The following is an 11,438-nucleotide window of genomic DNA, read 5'->3' as shown; positions in this document are numbered from 1 at the left end:
AGAGTGTGTGAAAGAAAGGAAGAGGAAATGATTGAAAGGGAGGATGACTGGATGGAAGAGAGAATGACAGAGAGAAGATGGAGAGAATGACGAAAAGAAGAAAATTATGGAAAGAGAGAATGACAGAGAGAAGATGGAGAGAATGACGAAAAGAAGGAAATTATGGTAATAGGGAATGGCAGAAGGAAAGAAGAAATGGTAGAAAGGTAGAATGGCAGAGAGAAGATGGAGAAAATGACAGAAATAAAGAAGAAATGACAGAAAGAGAGAATGATAGACAGGAAGAAGAAATGATAGAAAGAGAGAATGACAGAAAGGAAGAGAAAATGATAGGAAGAGAGAATGACAGAGAGAAGATGGAGAAAATGACAGAAAGGAAGAGAGAATAACAGACAGGAAGAGGAAATGATAGGAAGAGAGAATGACAGAAAGGAAGAAATAAAAAATGTTAGAGAAAGAGAATGACAGAAAAGAAGAGAAAATGATAGGAAGAGAGAATGACAGAGAGAAGATGGAGAAAATGATAGAAAGGAAGAGAAAATGATAAGAAGAGAGAATGACACAGAGAAGTTGGAGAAAATGACAGAAATAAAGAAGAAATGACAGAAAGAGAGAATAACAGACAGGAAGAAGAAATGATAGAAAGAGAGAATGACACAGAGAAGATGGAGAAAATGACAGAAATAAAGAAGAAATGACAGAAAGAGAGAATAACAGACAGGAAAAAGAAATGATAGAAAGAGAGAATGACAGAAAGGAAGAGAAAATGATAGGAAGAGAGAATGACAGAGAGAAGATGGAGAAAATGATAGAAAGGAAGAGAAAATGATAAGAAGAGAGAATGACACAGAGAAGTTGGAGAAAATGACAGAAATAAAGAAGAAATGACAGAAAGAGAGAATAACAGACAGGAAGAAGAAATGATAGAAAGAGAGAATGACACAGAGAAGATGGAGAAAATGACAGAAATAAAGAAGAAATGACAGAAAGAGAGAATAACAGACAGGAAGAAGAAATGATAGAAAGAGAGAATGACAGAAAAGAAGAAGAAATGATAGGAAGAGAGAATGACAGAAAGGAAGAAGAAATGATAGGAAGAAATAAAAAATGTTAGAGAAAGAGAATGACAGAAAAGGAGAAAATGATAGAAAGAGATAAAAAATGACAGAAAGAAAGAGCAAGTGCTAGAAGAAGAGAATGACAGAAAGGCAGGAGAGACAGAAGAAGAAAAAAATCAACACGAGGCTAGAAGAAATCGTTCGATTCGCGTTCCAGTTTAGAATAATTACTCGACGCTGACGCTAGCGCAGTTTTCTCTCTCTCTCTCTCTCTCTCTCTCTTGTTCTGCACGCGTCGCGCGCCCCGATCGATCGGGTTATTTAAAGCTCTCGAGTATCATCGCTGACACGAAATTCATGATGTCCCTTATTTAGCGAGCCCGATAATTGTGGCACGCGTCGCGATCGTTAATCCACGACGTCGCTGTGAATGAGTTCGTTTGAGCAGATGTGTCGAAAAGTCTGCCTGATTCTGAAGAGGATTAACTATATGGAAATTCAATTATTTCCAATTGAAAAACCTACAGATATATATATATATACGAATATATTTACAATTCTCCATCGTCCGAAACAATATTTTTCAATAATTAAATTTTGCTAGTTTTGACTTGTTTACTGGAGAAGACGACTTAACTCGTCGTTCGTTCACCAATACTTAAAACACAATAGTTCACTCAGACTATCTTAATAGTTTAATAGATTGCTCATATTTAATTGGTTATTGTTAAAATTTGTACTATAATTTTTACTCATTTTTCGTTGTAAATTGTAAATTCAATTTCTGCTTGAAACGTGAATCTAGATTAACAGGTTAAAATGTCGACACTGTGTGTACTATTCCGTCGTTCATTTATCTAATGAAATGCATACAAATACACTACCGGCCAAAAGTTTCGAATCACCTGCTAATTTAGATTTGAAATTGATGCTGCGGAGGTCTACAGTATTGTACCTTATTTCGATTGATTTGAACGAGGAAAAATTGGTTAAAATATTCATAAAATTGCTAACTTTATTCTGGAAATTTTTGTATAACTTGTAATGCACAGTGATTCCAAACATTTGGCCGGTAGTGTATATATTAGGTGATCCCATAAGTTTATGTCGAAGGTGAAAAATGTTTTAATGAAAATCCGAGAAAATTCCATAGGGACGACGTAAGAATTAGGAAAAAGTTGTGGAATGAGACAGCACTTAGGTTTTTCCCTATCAAATTTAAAGGTTCCTTAGAGACACCGATCTAAACTAAAAAATTCAAGAAGAACTTTAGGGACGTCCCAATAAAAACACATTATTACACAAAAATAAGACTCCAAACCGACTTCACATGAGCCACAGACACCTACCTCAACGTTAAAAATCCTGTTCCAGGGCCTCAGTCACGCGAAGGCGAAGGAGAACCTCGAGAGGGACGGTCCGAACGCGTTGACGCCGCCGAAACAAACGCCAGAATGGGTGAAATTCTGCAAGAACTTGTTCGGCGGTTTCGCGTTGCTGCTGTGGATCGGTGCGATCCTTTGCTTCATCGCGTACTCGATCCAGGCGTCCACCAGCGAGGTTGCAAACGACGACAATCTCTTCCTTGGTATCGTACTGGCGGCGGTCGTTATAGTCACCGGTATATTCTCGTACTACCAGGAGAGCAAATCGAGCAAAATTATGGAATCGTTCAAGAACATGGTACCGCAATACGCGACTGTGATCAGAGAAGGCGAGAAGCTGATGTTGAAAGCCGAGGACTTGGTGCTGGGTGACGTAGTCGAGGTGAAATTTGGCGACCGTATACCAGCGGACGTTAGAATCATCGAGTCTAGGGGCTTCAAAGTGGACAACAGCTCGTTGACAGGAGAGTCTGAACCTCAGTCGAGGTCTCCGGAGTTCACGAACGAGAACCCGTTGGAAACGAAAAATCTCGCATTCTTCTCGACGAACGCCGTCGAAGGCACGGCGAAGGGTGTGGTGATCTGCTGTGGTGATCAGACGGTAATGGGAAGGATTGCTGGTTTAGCATCCGGCCTTGACACCGGTGAAACTCCGATCGCTAAGGAGATCCACCATTTCATCCATTTGATCACAGGCGTCGCCGTCTTTCTCGGTGTAACATTCTTCGTGATCGCTTTCATTCTCGGTTACCATTGGCTCGACGCTGTAATCTTCTTGATCGGTATCATTGTAGCTAACGTGCCGGAAGGTTTGCTCGCAACTGTGACCGTATGCCTGACACTCACCGCGAAACGTATGGCGTCGAAGAATTGTCTGGTGAAGAATCTCGAGGCTGTCGAGACGCTCGGCTCTACATCTACGATTTGCTCCGACAAAACTGGTACCTTGACGCAGAACAGAATGACCGTTGCTCACATGTGGTTCGACAATCAGATCATCGAAGCTGACACTACGGAGGATCAGTCCGGGCTTCAGTACGACAGAACGAGTCCTGGATTCAAGGCATTGGCTAAGATCGCTACTCTGTGCAATCGTGCCGAGTTCAAACACGGCCAAGAAGACGTGGCGATATTGAAGAGAGAAGTAAACGGTGATGCGTCCGAGTCTGCTCTGTTGAAGTGTATGGAATTGGCACTCGGCGACGTGATGGGCTATAGAAAACGCAACAAGAAAGTCTGCGAGATCCCCTTCAACTCTACGAACAAGTATCAAGTATCTATCCACGAGTCGGACAATCCTGACGATCCTAGATATCTGTTGGTAATGAAGGGCGCACCGGAAAGGATTTTGGATCGTTGCTCTACAATCTTCATCGGCGGTAAAGAGAAGGTACTGGACGAAGAGATGAAGGAAGCGTTCAACAATGCTTACCTCGAGCTCGGTGGACTTGGTGAACGTGTACTCGGTTTCTGCGATTTCATACTGCCGTCCGACAAATTCCCGATCGGCTTCAAGTTCAACTCCGACGACCCTAACTTCCCGACGGAGGGTCTCCGCTTTGTGGGCCTGATGTCTATGATTGACCCGCCCAGGGCTGCGGTGCCCGACGCGGTAGCCAAGTGCCGTTCAGCCGGCATCAAGGTCATCATGGTAACCGGTGACCATCCGATCACTGCCAAAGCCATTGCCAAATCCGTCGGCATCATCTCTGAAGGTTGGTGTTTATACCTCGTTCGCTGGAGATACTTCAATAGGGATATTGTGATTAATTGTTTTTTTTTTTTCTAATAATTCTACCATCGAATAATAAGGTACATTCTTATTTGCACTTAGCAAGAAGGGAAATGAAAGTACTTGGTCATAATTGTTACTCACTTTTTTTTAATCATAAACTAGAAAGATTGAATTTCAGTTTGAGAGGTGAAACCAGTTAAACAGGTTAAGGAAACATTCTTCTGTCAAAGATCTAATGATATGTAAGAGTAGATAGAGAAGCTCGTTGCTTAAGTATGAAGAGCTATTGCTAGATGCTTTGTATAATCATTTGTGTACTGATATATGGAGTTTCGTGGCTATGTTGTTTTATAGTTAGTAAAGTAGAGACAGAGAAGAGTGGAAAATTAGCAGTGATCCAATACTGATGAAGGACCTCTGTGTAAAAATTATTCTGGGTTCTTTATCACTGCATTTTATCCAGTTTTGATGGTACTATTACCAAAGATTGTAAGTCTTGCCTTTTATTAAATGGTCCAGTGACACACTCTGTAATACTACTTACGCTGCAGAGCCTGAAATAGGCTGAAGAACTGTCTTACCTTGAAACCCAGATACCGGTACATTACTTCCATTTAAAAGAATTGAAACTTAGTTGATCCAGAGCGATACCCAGTTAGCTAACTTGAGCTAGTTACCATATTATTGCATTTGAGTACCCGCGGTTTTATCTGCTTCAAAGAGACAGCTATAAAGGAATGCAAATGAAAAACTTCTACTTCAGACGGTGGTCCCTTCTTATCAAATATTCATAAACTCGTTGGGAAGCTGCTGGGGAAAGATCGTGAATGAGTTAGAAGTTAGCTTTACCAAAGGGACCATTTTTTTTCTTGGGAGACCTGTGCAAATTCGTTGAAAAATTAGTTAGGCTACAGTAGCATCCTTTCAAAGCGAGACTTTCCTTGATACTTAACGTGATGATTTCTAATCAGGTAACGAGACCGTCGAGGACATTGCTCAACGGTTGAACATCCCGGTATCCGAAGTGAATCCTCGCGAGGCCAAGGCCGCTGTAATCCACGGAACCGAACTCAGGGAACTGAACTCCGACCAACTGGACGAGATTCTCAGGTACCACACCGAAATTGTGTTCGCCCGTACCTCGCCACAGCAGAAGCTCATCATTGTCGAAGGCTGCCAACGAATGGGTGCTATCGTCGCTGTAACTGGTACGTTGTCAATTTCTCTCCTGCTACTGTTCTCTTGAAACTGTAAACTTGGAGAACTGCTTAGTGTAGTGTAGAATTTTTCTATTCTCTTGAGATTATGAGAACTCTCAGTATAGTATAGAATTTTTAATAGAAGAGTGTAGAAAGAGTATAGCAATTTTTGAGGAAGAAGAATTACGGTCCCCTTGAGACCATGAAATTGAGGAACACTTGATGCTTGCAATTTGCCTGCAAGAATAATGACAATTATAATTTTGTATGAGCAGACTTGTTGCGTACTTGTGAGAACACATTCCCTTGAGGTGAGAAACTTGCAGAACTTGATTAGACCTTTCCATAAGAGAAATTCCACTCCCTTGGGATAATGAACTTGAGGAGCACTTTGCGAATGAACCCTCTATAAACAGTATCCCTTGGGCACATTACTCTTGATCCTCTCTAAGTTCTCTTGAATAAACCAAGTCTGCACTGCGTCATCCAATGGTGAACACTTTGTTTGTACCACCTATGTGTGTCTGTGTGTGCGTTACTTAGTGAAATCCTCTTAGGATTTACACTCCATGTAATGTTCCAAGTTACACTTGTCTACTTAACTCATGCAAGCTACACAGGAAATTAATCCTCTCATGATACACATTACTTAATCTTGTACACCAGGTATGCATTACAAACTCTTAAAACCCAACAACATTAGAAACCTAGAAAATTCAAAGTGTAGTAGACTTTATTTCACCAAACGAAAAAGGAAAAAATAGTGTACAAAATACTGAAGGATGTGATTGTCTATTCCAGGTGATGGTGTAAACGATTCTCCCGCGCTGAAGAAGGCTGACATCGGTGTAGCCATGGGTATCGCCGGTTCTGACGTGTCGAAACAGGCGGCTGACATGATCCTTCTGGACGATAACTTCGCCTCGATCGTGACTGGTGTCGAGGAGGGTCGATTGATCTTCGACAACTTGAAGAAATCCATCGCGTACACCCTCACCTCGAACATCCCCGAGATCTCACCTTTCCTGGCGTTCATCCTTTGCGACATCCCTCTGCCTCTTGGTACTGTCACTATTCTCTGCATCGACTTGGGAACCGACATGGTGAGTGGCTCATTTTACCGATCTACGTCTCGATCCTTTCCACACGATGGAAACGATCGAAACATCACCACCGTAACCAAACAATTTCTACGTAGAATTCTGACGATTCTTCGATCAGATTACGTCGTTGTAACATGATTCACGATCGAGTCTATCGAGGATTCGCCCGAGATTCTTCTCGAGTAACCAAAGATTTTCAGCGTTGTATTCTCGTTCTCTCTACACTCGTTTCTCTGTGACGACGAAGAGATTTCTAGCAGGAGGATTTTATGTTTAAAACGATCATTGTCAGATACCAGCTATATCCCTGGCGTACGAGCACGCAGAGTCGGACATTATGAAGAGAAGGCCACGAGATCCCGACCACGATAACCTCGTCAACGAAAGGTTGCTTCTTCTCAAACAGATAGCTTGGTTGTGGAGTACCTTGGTTGTTAGGGTTTGTAGGATTGTTTAGGCCAGCTAGAGCTCCTGTAACCGCTGTACGCCAGATAGGAGACGTAGGAGAGCACACCTGACCAGTGGAAGCTAGTTTGATCCATTTGTAATTTGTAACATTTGTGAATTTGTGCGTTCTTTAGGTGGCCAATTTGATGGAGTTCAACCGTGCAGAGAATTTACAGGATGTTTAATTATATTGAATCTTCTTGACGCGAGAATTTTCCTTCTTATCGAGATCTATTTTATCTCAGTCGAATGATATATGGTTTATTTCTGTTGGATTAATGGAAAAATGTATATAGATCTCTTTAGAACGAAGATACTAGTGTCGGGAAATCTAATAAAATTTTTCCAGTCGTGAAACTATAATCGATCTCATGCTCCAGAGACAGAAGAGAAGTTTCGAAGGAATTTCGAGACGGAGATAACCCGTTCCAAGTATCCTAAATCCCTCGACACATCCTGCCATCATTGTTCCGATCGATTTAGTTCTCTCAGTTGATTTTTCGCTTACCTTTTCTGCGTTCTCGTCATATTATACTCACTGGTGCATAGCAAGAATGCTGATTGTTCTCTCGTTGGAAAAAAGAGAAAAGAGATGTTTGATGTTTGTGGAAATTTGTTTGTTCCGAAATAATGAAAAATTTGGAAATTAAAAATAAGCAAGAATTATTCCGAAATATAAATAAACGAAATCCTTGGAAAGGATCGAAGATATAGAAGGTACAGGTAATTGTTCCTTCTATTCTTAACTGATTTGCTCGTGAATTTATTGGGTCAGCATCCTTGTAATCGCGGGTCAGCGAGAATTCTCATCATTGTTCTAACTATTCGCGTTGTTACTGAGCCTGTTGATAATGTGACGTCAGGTGCCAGCTATCTCACTTGCCTACGAGGAGGCAGAGAGCGATATTATGAAGCGACATCCACGAAACCCGTTCACTGACAAGCTAGTTAACGAAAGGTAACACATCAACAACATAAACGAGCCTTGACAAAACTACTGCTACTACTACTATACTATACTATACTACTACTATTACTACTACTTCTATACTGCCACTATTACTGCCACTACTACTACTATTACTACACCATTGATACTTTTTTATGGTTAGAAAGGGTGATCGGTGACACGAACTTTTTGATTCTTGAAGTCATTTCTTCTGCCGTGCCAATTCAGAATTACTTTCTTCGAGAATTTCGTACGATAAAATTGAGAAATGTTTTTCTGAAAATGTAACGCCACGATATTGAGAATTTTCTTGTGAAAATTCAACACCGTAAAATTGAGAATTTCTTTTCCTGAAAATTTCATATCACAAAACTCGGTATTTCTTCTGATAGTTTGATGCCATCAAATTGAGAATTTCCTCTCTGAAAATTTAATACCACAAAATAATCATTTTCTCAAAATGTAATACCCCAAAATTGAGTATTTCTTCTCTTTGAAAATTTAAGGACACAAAATTACTTTTTTCTGAAAATTTAATACCCCAAAATTGAGTATTTCTTCTCTTTGAAAATTTAACACCACAAAATTACTTTTTTCTGAAAATTTAATACCCCAAAATTGAGTATTTCTTCTCTTTGAAAATTTAACACCACAAAATTATCTTTCTCTCAAAATTTAATACCTCAAAATTGAATATTTCTTTCTTCTGAAAGTTTAGTACCATAAAATTACTTTTTTCTGAAAAATTAACGCCCCAAAATTGAGTATTCCTCTTCTTTAAAAATTTAATACCACAAAATTATTTTTTCCTGAAAATTTAACACCCCCAAATTGGACTTTCTCTGAAAATTTAACAAGAGTATCTTCCTGCACCGATGGAAATTTTTAATTTACCCAAAGAGATTGCAATAAATCTTTCATTACATTATACAGTGGTCTGTTACAATTCAAAATATCTCTTTCTATCATTCTAAACATTATAAAAATCTCTGACTTCAGGAATCAGATCAAAACGGTCGCTCGACAACTCTCTCCATTACCTGTCTATTGGTCGTTACACTTCTAACTTATTCCTATGGTTATTGTATAGTAGCTAGTTCGTTCTGTCTCGTATATACTCGTTCTCGAACACTAACAGAACAAAGAGCAAAATCAAAAAAAAGAAGAAGAAAAACGAAAAAAAAAAAAAATGAAAATACAACACAGATTACTTTCTTCTTTTTTTTTTTCTTTCATTATTAAAACACAGCTCTTTTCCTGCAAGAGTATAACTGTATATCATTTCTATATACTCGTTGTCCAATCAGAATCACAGCCAAACATACCAAGAGCATCTGTGAACGAGGTGACAACGATTCGTGTGCCTAAAAAAAAAAAAGAAAAAAATACTAAAATCCCTGGCCTGATTCGTTTTGTACAAATTGTTCGATGTTTTCTCTCCCCCTCTGGATTACTTTTTTTTCTCTCTCTATTTTTTCGTTATCGTGTTTGTCGAGATAATAACGTGATTGTCCAAGTGTTTGCTGAACGAATTTCTCTTGCGAGCAAAATGAAATACGAAGAATTACGAACTGTTACTGATTCACTATGCGTGTGTGTGAATGCCACTTTTCAACTGGTGAATCGTAAGAATTATTGAAAATAGATTATCCACTTGGTATTCTAAGAAGAAGAAAACGAGAAACGCTTTTTGTTTAAAAGGAAAGAGCTTTCGCTGAAGCTTGAGAAAAATTACGAATAAAGAAGGAATAATAACAATATAGTCTGGTATATGGTTCTTTTCTCTCTATATATTTTCCTTCGTTTCTTTCTTACTAACTTTCTATTTCTATTTCTTTCTCTGTCACGACTGCGTTGTTTCGCTTTTTCTAACTTGGTTTAATCGAACGCCTGAAAACGCTGTGGGTTTATGATTTGTTCGATGCCGTTTGGTCAGAAGACAATCTCTCTCTCTCTCGCTCAGAGGCACGCTAGGGGATGATAAAATGATCGATGATCTAACAAGGTAACAGAATGGTTGCACGCAGGTATAACACTTTTTTGAGGGCATTTGGTGACTGGGTATTATTACTACACACTAGAGCTTTTATATCAGAACTTTTAATATATTCTATATCTATCTTTCTCTGTCTGTTTCTATCTTCTGTCTATCTCTCTGTTCGAGAGCCCGGTCGACACTCGCTCTGTAGCTCGATTGTCACATCTCTTGATCTGTTCAGCTGACGTTTGCTCGTCCACGATTCCACCGATCGGCGAACAATTTTTCGTCGAGACGATACGCGTCTTACGTCCGTCAATTACGTCCGTCACTCCAAAGAATTTTATTCGAAATTTCGTTGGAAAGAAATTTTGTCAAAGATTAATTAAGAATGAATAATAATTTTGACGTAAAAAGAATTTCTTGAAAATCGTTGTTTCATTGATTGCACAGAGAAATGGTGAATTATTGGACGAGCAATCGACGAAGTTTCATTTTCGAAGGTTTTCCTCTTCCTCTAAGTAAAACCGAAAATAAAAAAAAAAAAGAGAAATATATAAATTGCCAGTCAAGTGATCGCTTCCATAACGATGAACTCCGCTTGTAATTAGTGTGTTGTTTCGTTGACTACCAAAGGTAAGCCGATCTCTCTCTCTCTCTCTTTCTCTCAAGTCTTTCTCTATTTCTCTATCTCTATTTCTATCTATTCAGTTACCCCGCCTCTCTCTCTCTCTCTCTCTCTCTCTCTCTCTCTCTCTCTCTCTCTCTCTCTCTCTCTCTCTTAACTTTCTATTCTATATCACCTCCGAGCTTAGCTTTTTTCTCTGTTCAAATTCTCGCGCCCCTTTTCATCAAAAACTGTGCCGCCATCTTTGATCGTCCGCCATGTTGTTTCGCTACGGACAGGAAGTCCCTTTTCTCCTCTTTATTTCTCGTTTTATCATCGCACTCACCCTGCAAGAAAAAAAGAAACGTTGATGACGTATCGAGGTCTGTCCTCAATTCTTCCAGATTTTCTTCCAGATTTTTTTATTACCTCATTTAAGAGGAACTTTTTTTTCTTCGTTATATTGTTGGTTATTTCTTCCCTCACTGTTTCCTGGCTGAATCTCACGCCATGTATACCAAAAGTTTCATCGTTACTCTGCCTCGCTGAAGAATTCAGAATGAATCCTCTTCTTTCTCTGAATTGTACATTCTTTTTTTCTATTTTTTTTTTTTTCTTCATCGTCGATTGCTTCGAATCCAAAAAACCTGGTGCAACGATCCCCATCTTTTTCCAGTTGTTTGAAACGATCAGACCGAGAGAATTGTACTTAGAGATTCATTTTTGTTTCTTCGACACTTCACACAACGATTGGAAAAATGAACAACAATTTCACACGAGGGAACACAGGTGAAAGGTGTGCAAGAGAATCGATCGAATCGCTGGAATTCGTAAAAAGAACAACTTGGTGGTTTTTGTTCTCCGGAAGATGAATTCTTTTCAACTTCCGGTTCGCGCGCGTGTGCCTCGAGCGATTCTCGACATCTTTTTTCGTCAAGTGATGACGAGCTTAGTTGACTTTAGTTGAACTTAAGGTG

The 11,438-nt window shown here is 39.5% G+C and overlaps 1 protein-coding gene across 3 annotated transcripts in view; it reads left to right on the top strand.

Annotated features, from left to right (window-relative positions):
• Window positions 1-11,438, top strand: part of LOC108577440 (sodium/potassium-transporting ATPase subunit alpha) — a 185,768-nt gene that overhangs the window by 163,241 nt on the left and 11,089 nt on the right. The window contains exons 4-7 of one of the 3 annotated variants that reach the window (XM_017940584.1): window positions 2,433-4,158; window positions 5,150-5,386; window positions 6,179-6,480; window positions 7,791-7,885. In XM_017940584.1, coding sequence (XP_017796073.1) covers window positions 2,433-4,158; window positions 5,150-5,386; window positions 6,179-6,480; window positions 7,791-7,885 — 2,360 coding nt within the window. Of the gene's footprint in view, window positions 1-2,432; window positions 4,159-5,149; window positions 5,387-6,178; window positions 6,481-6,772; window positions 6,868-7,790; window positions 7,886-11,438 lie in introns of all 3 variants that reach the window. The other 2 variants (XM_017940587.1, XM_017940586.1) reach the window with 2 other exon arrangements.

The sequence above is a fragment of the Habropoda laboriosa genome, unplaced genomic scaffold (assembly GCF_001263275.1).
Source record: "Habropoda laboriosa isolate 0110345459 unplaced genomic scaffold, ASM126327v1 scaffold648, whole genome shotgun sequence".
Taxonomy (NCBI): Eukaryota; Metazoa; Arthropoda; class Insecta; order Hymenoptera; family Apidae; genus Habropoda; species Habropoda laboriosa.
The sequence above is the reverse complement of the archived record's forward strand: the minus strand, read 5'-3'. Positions and strand labels throughout refer to the sequence as shown.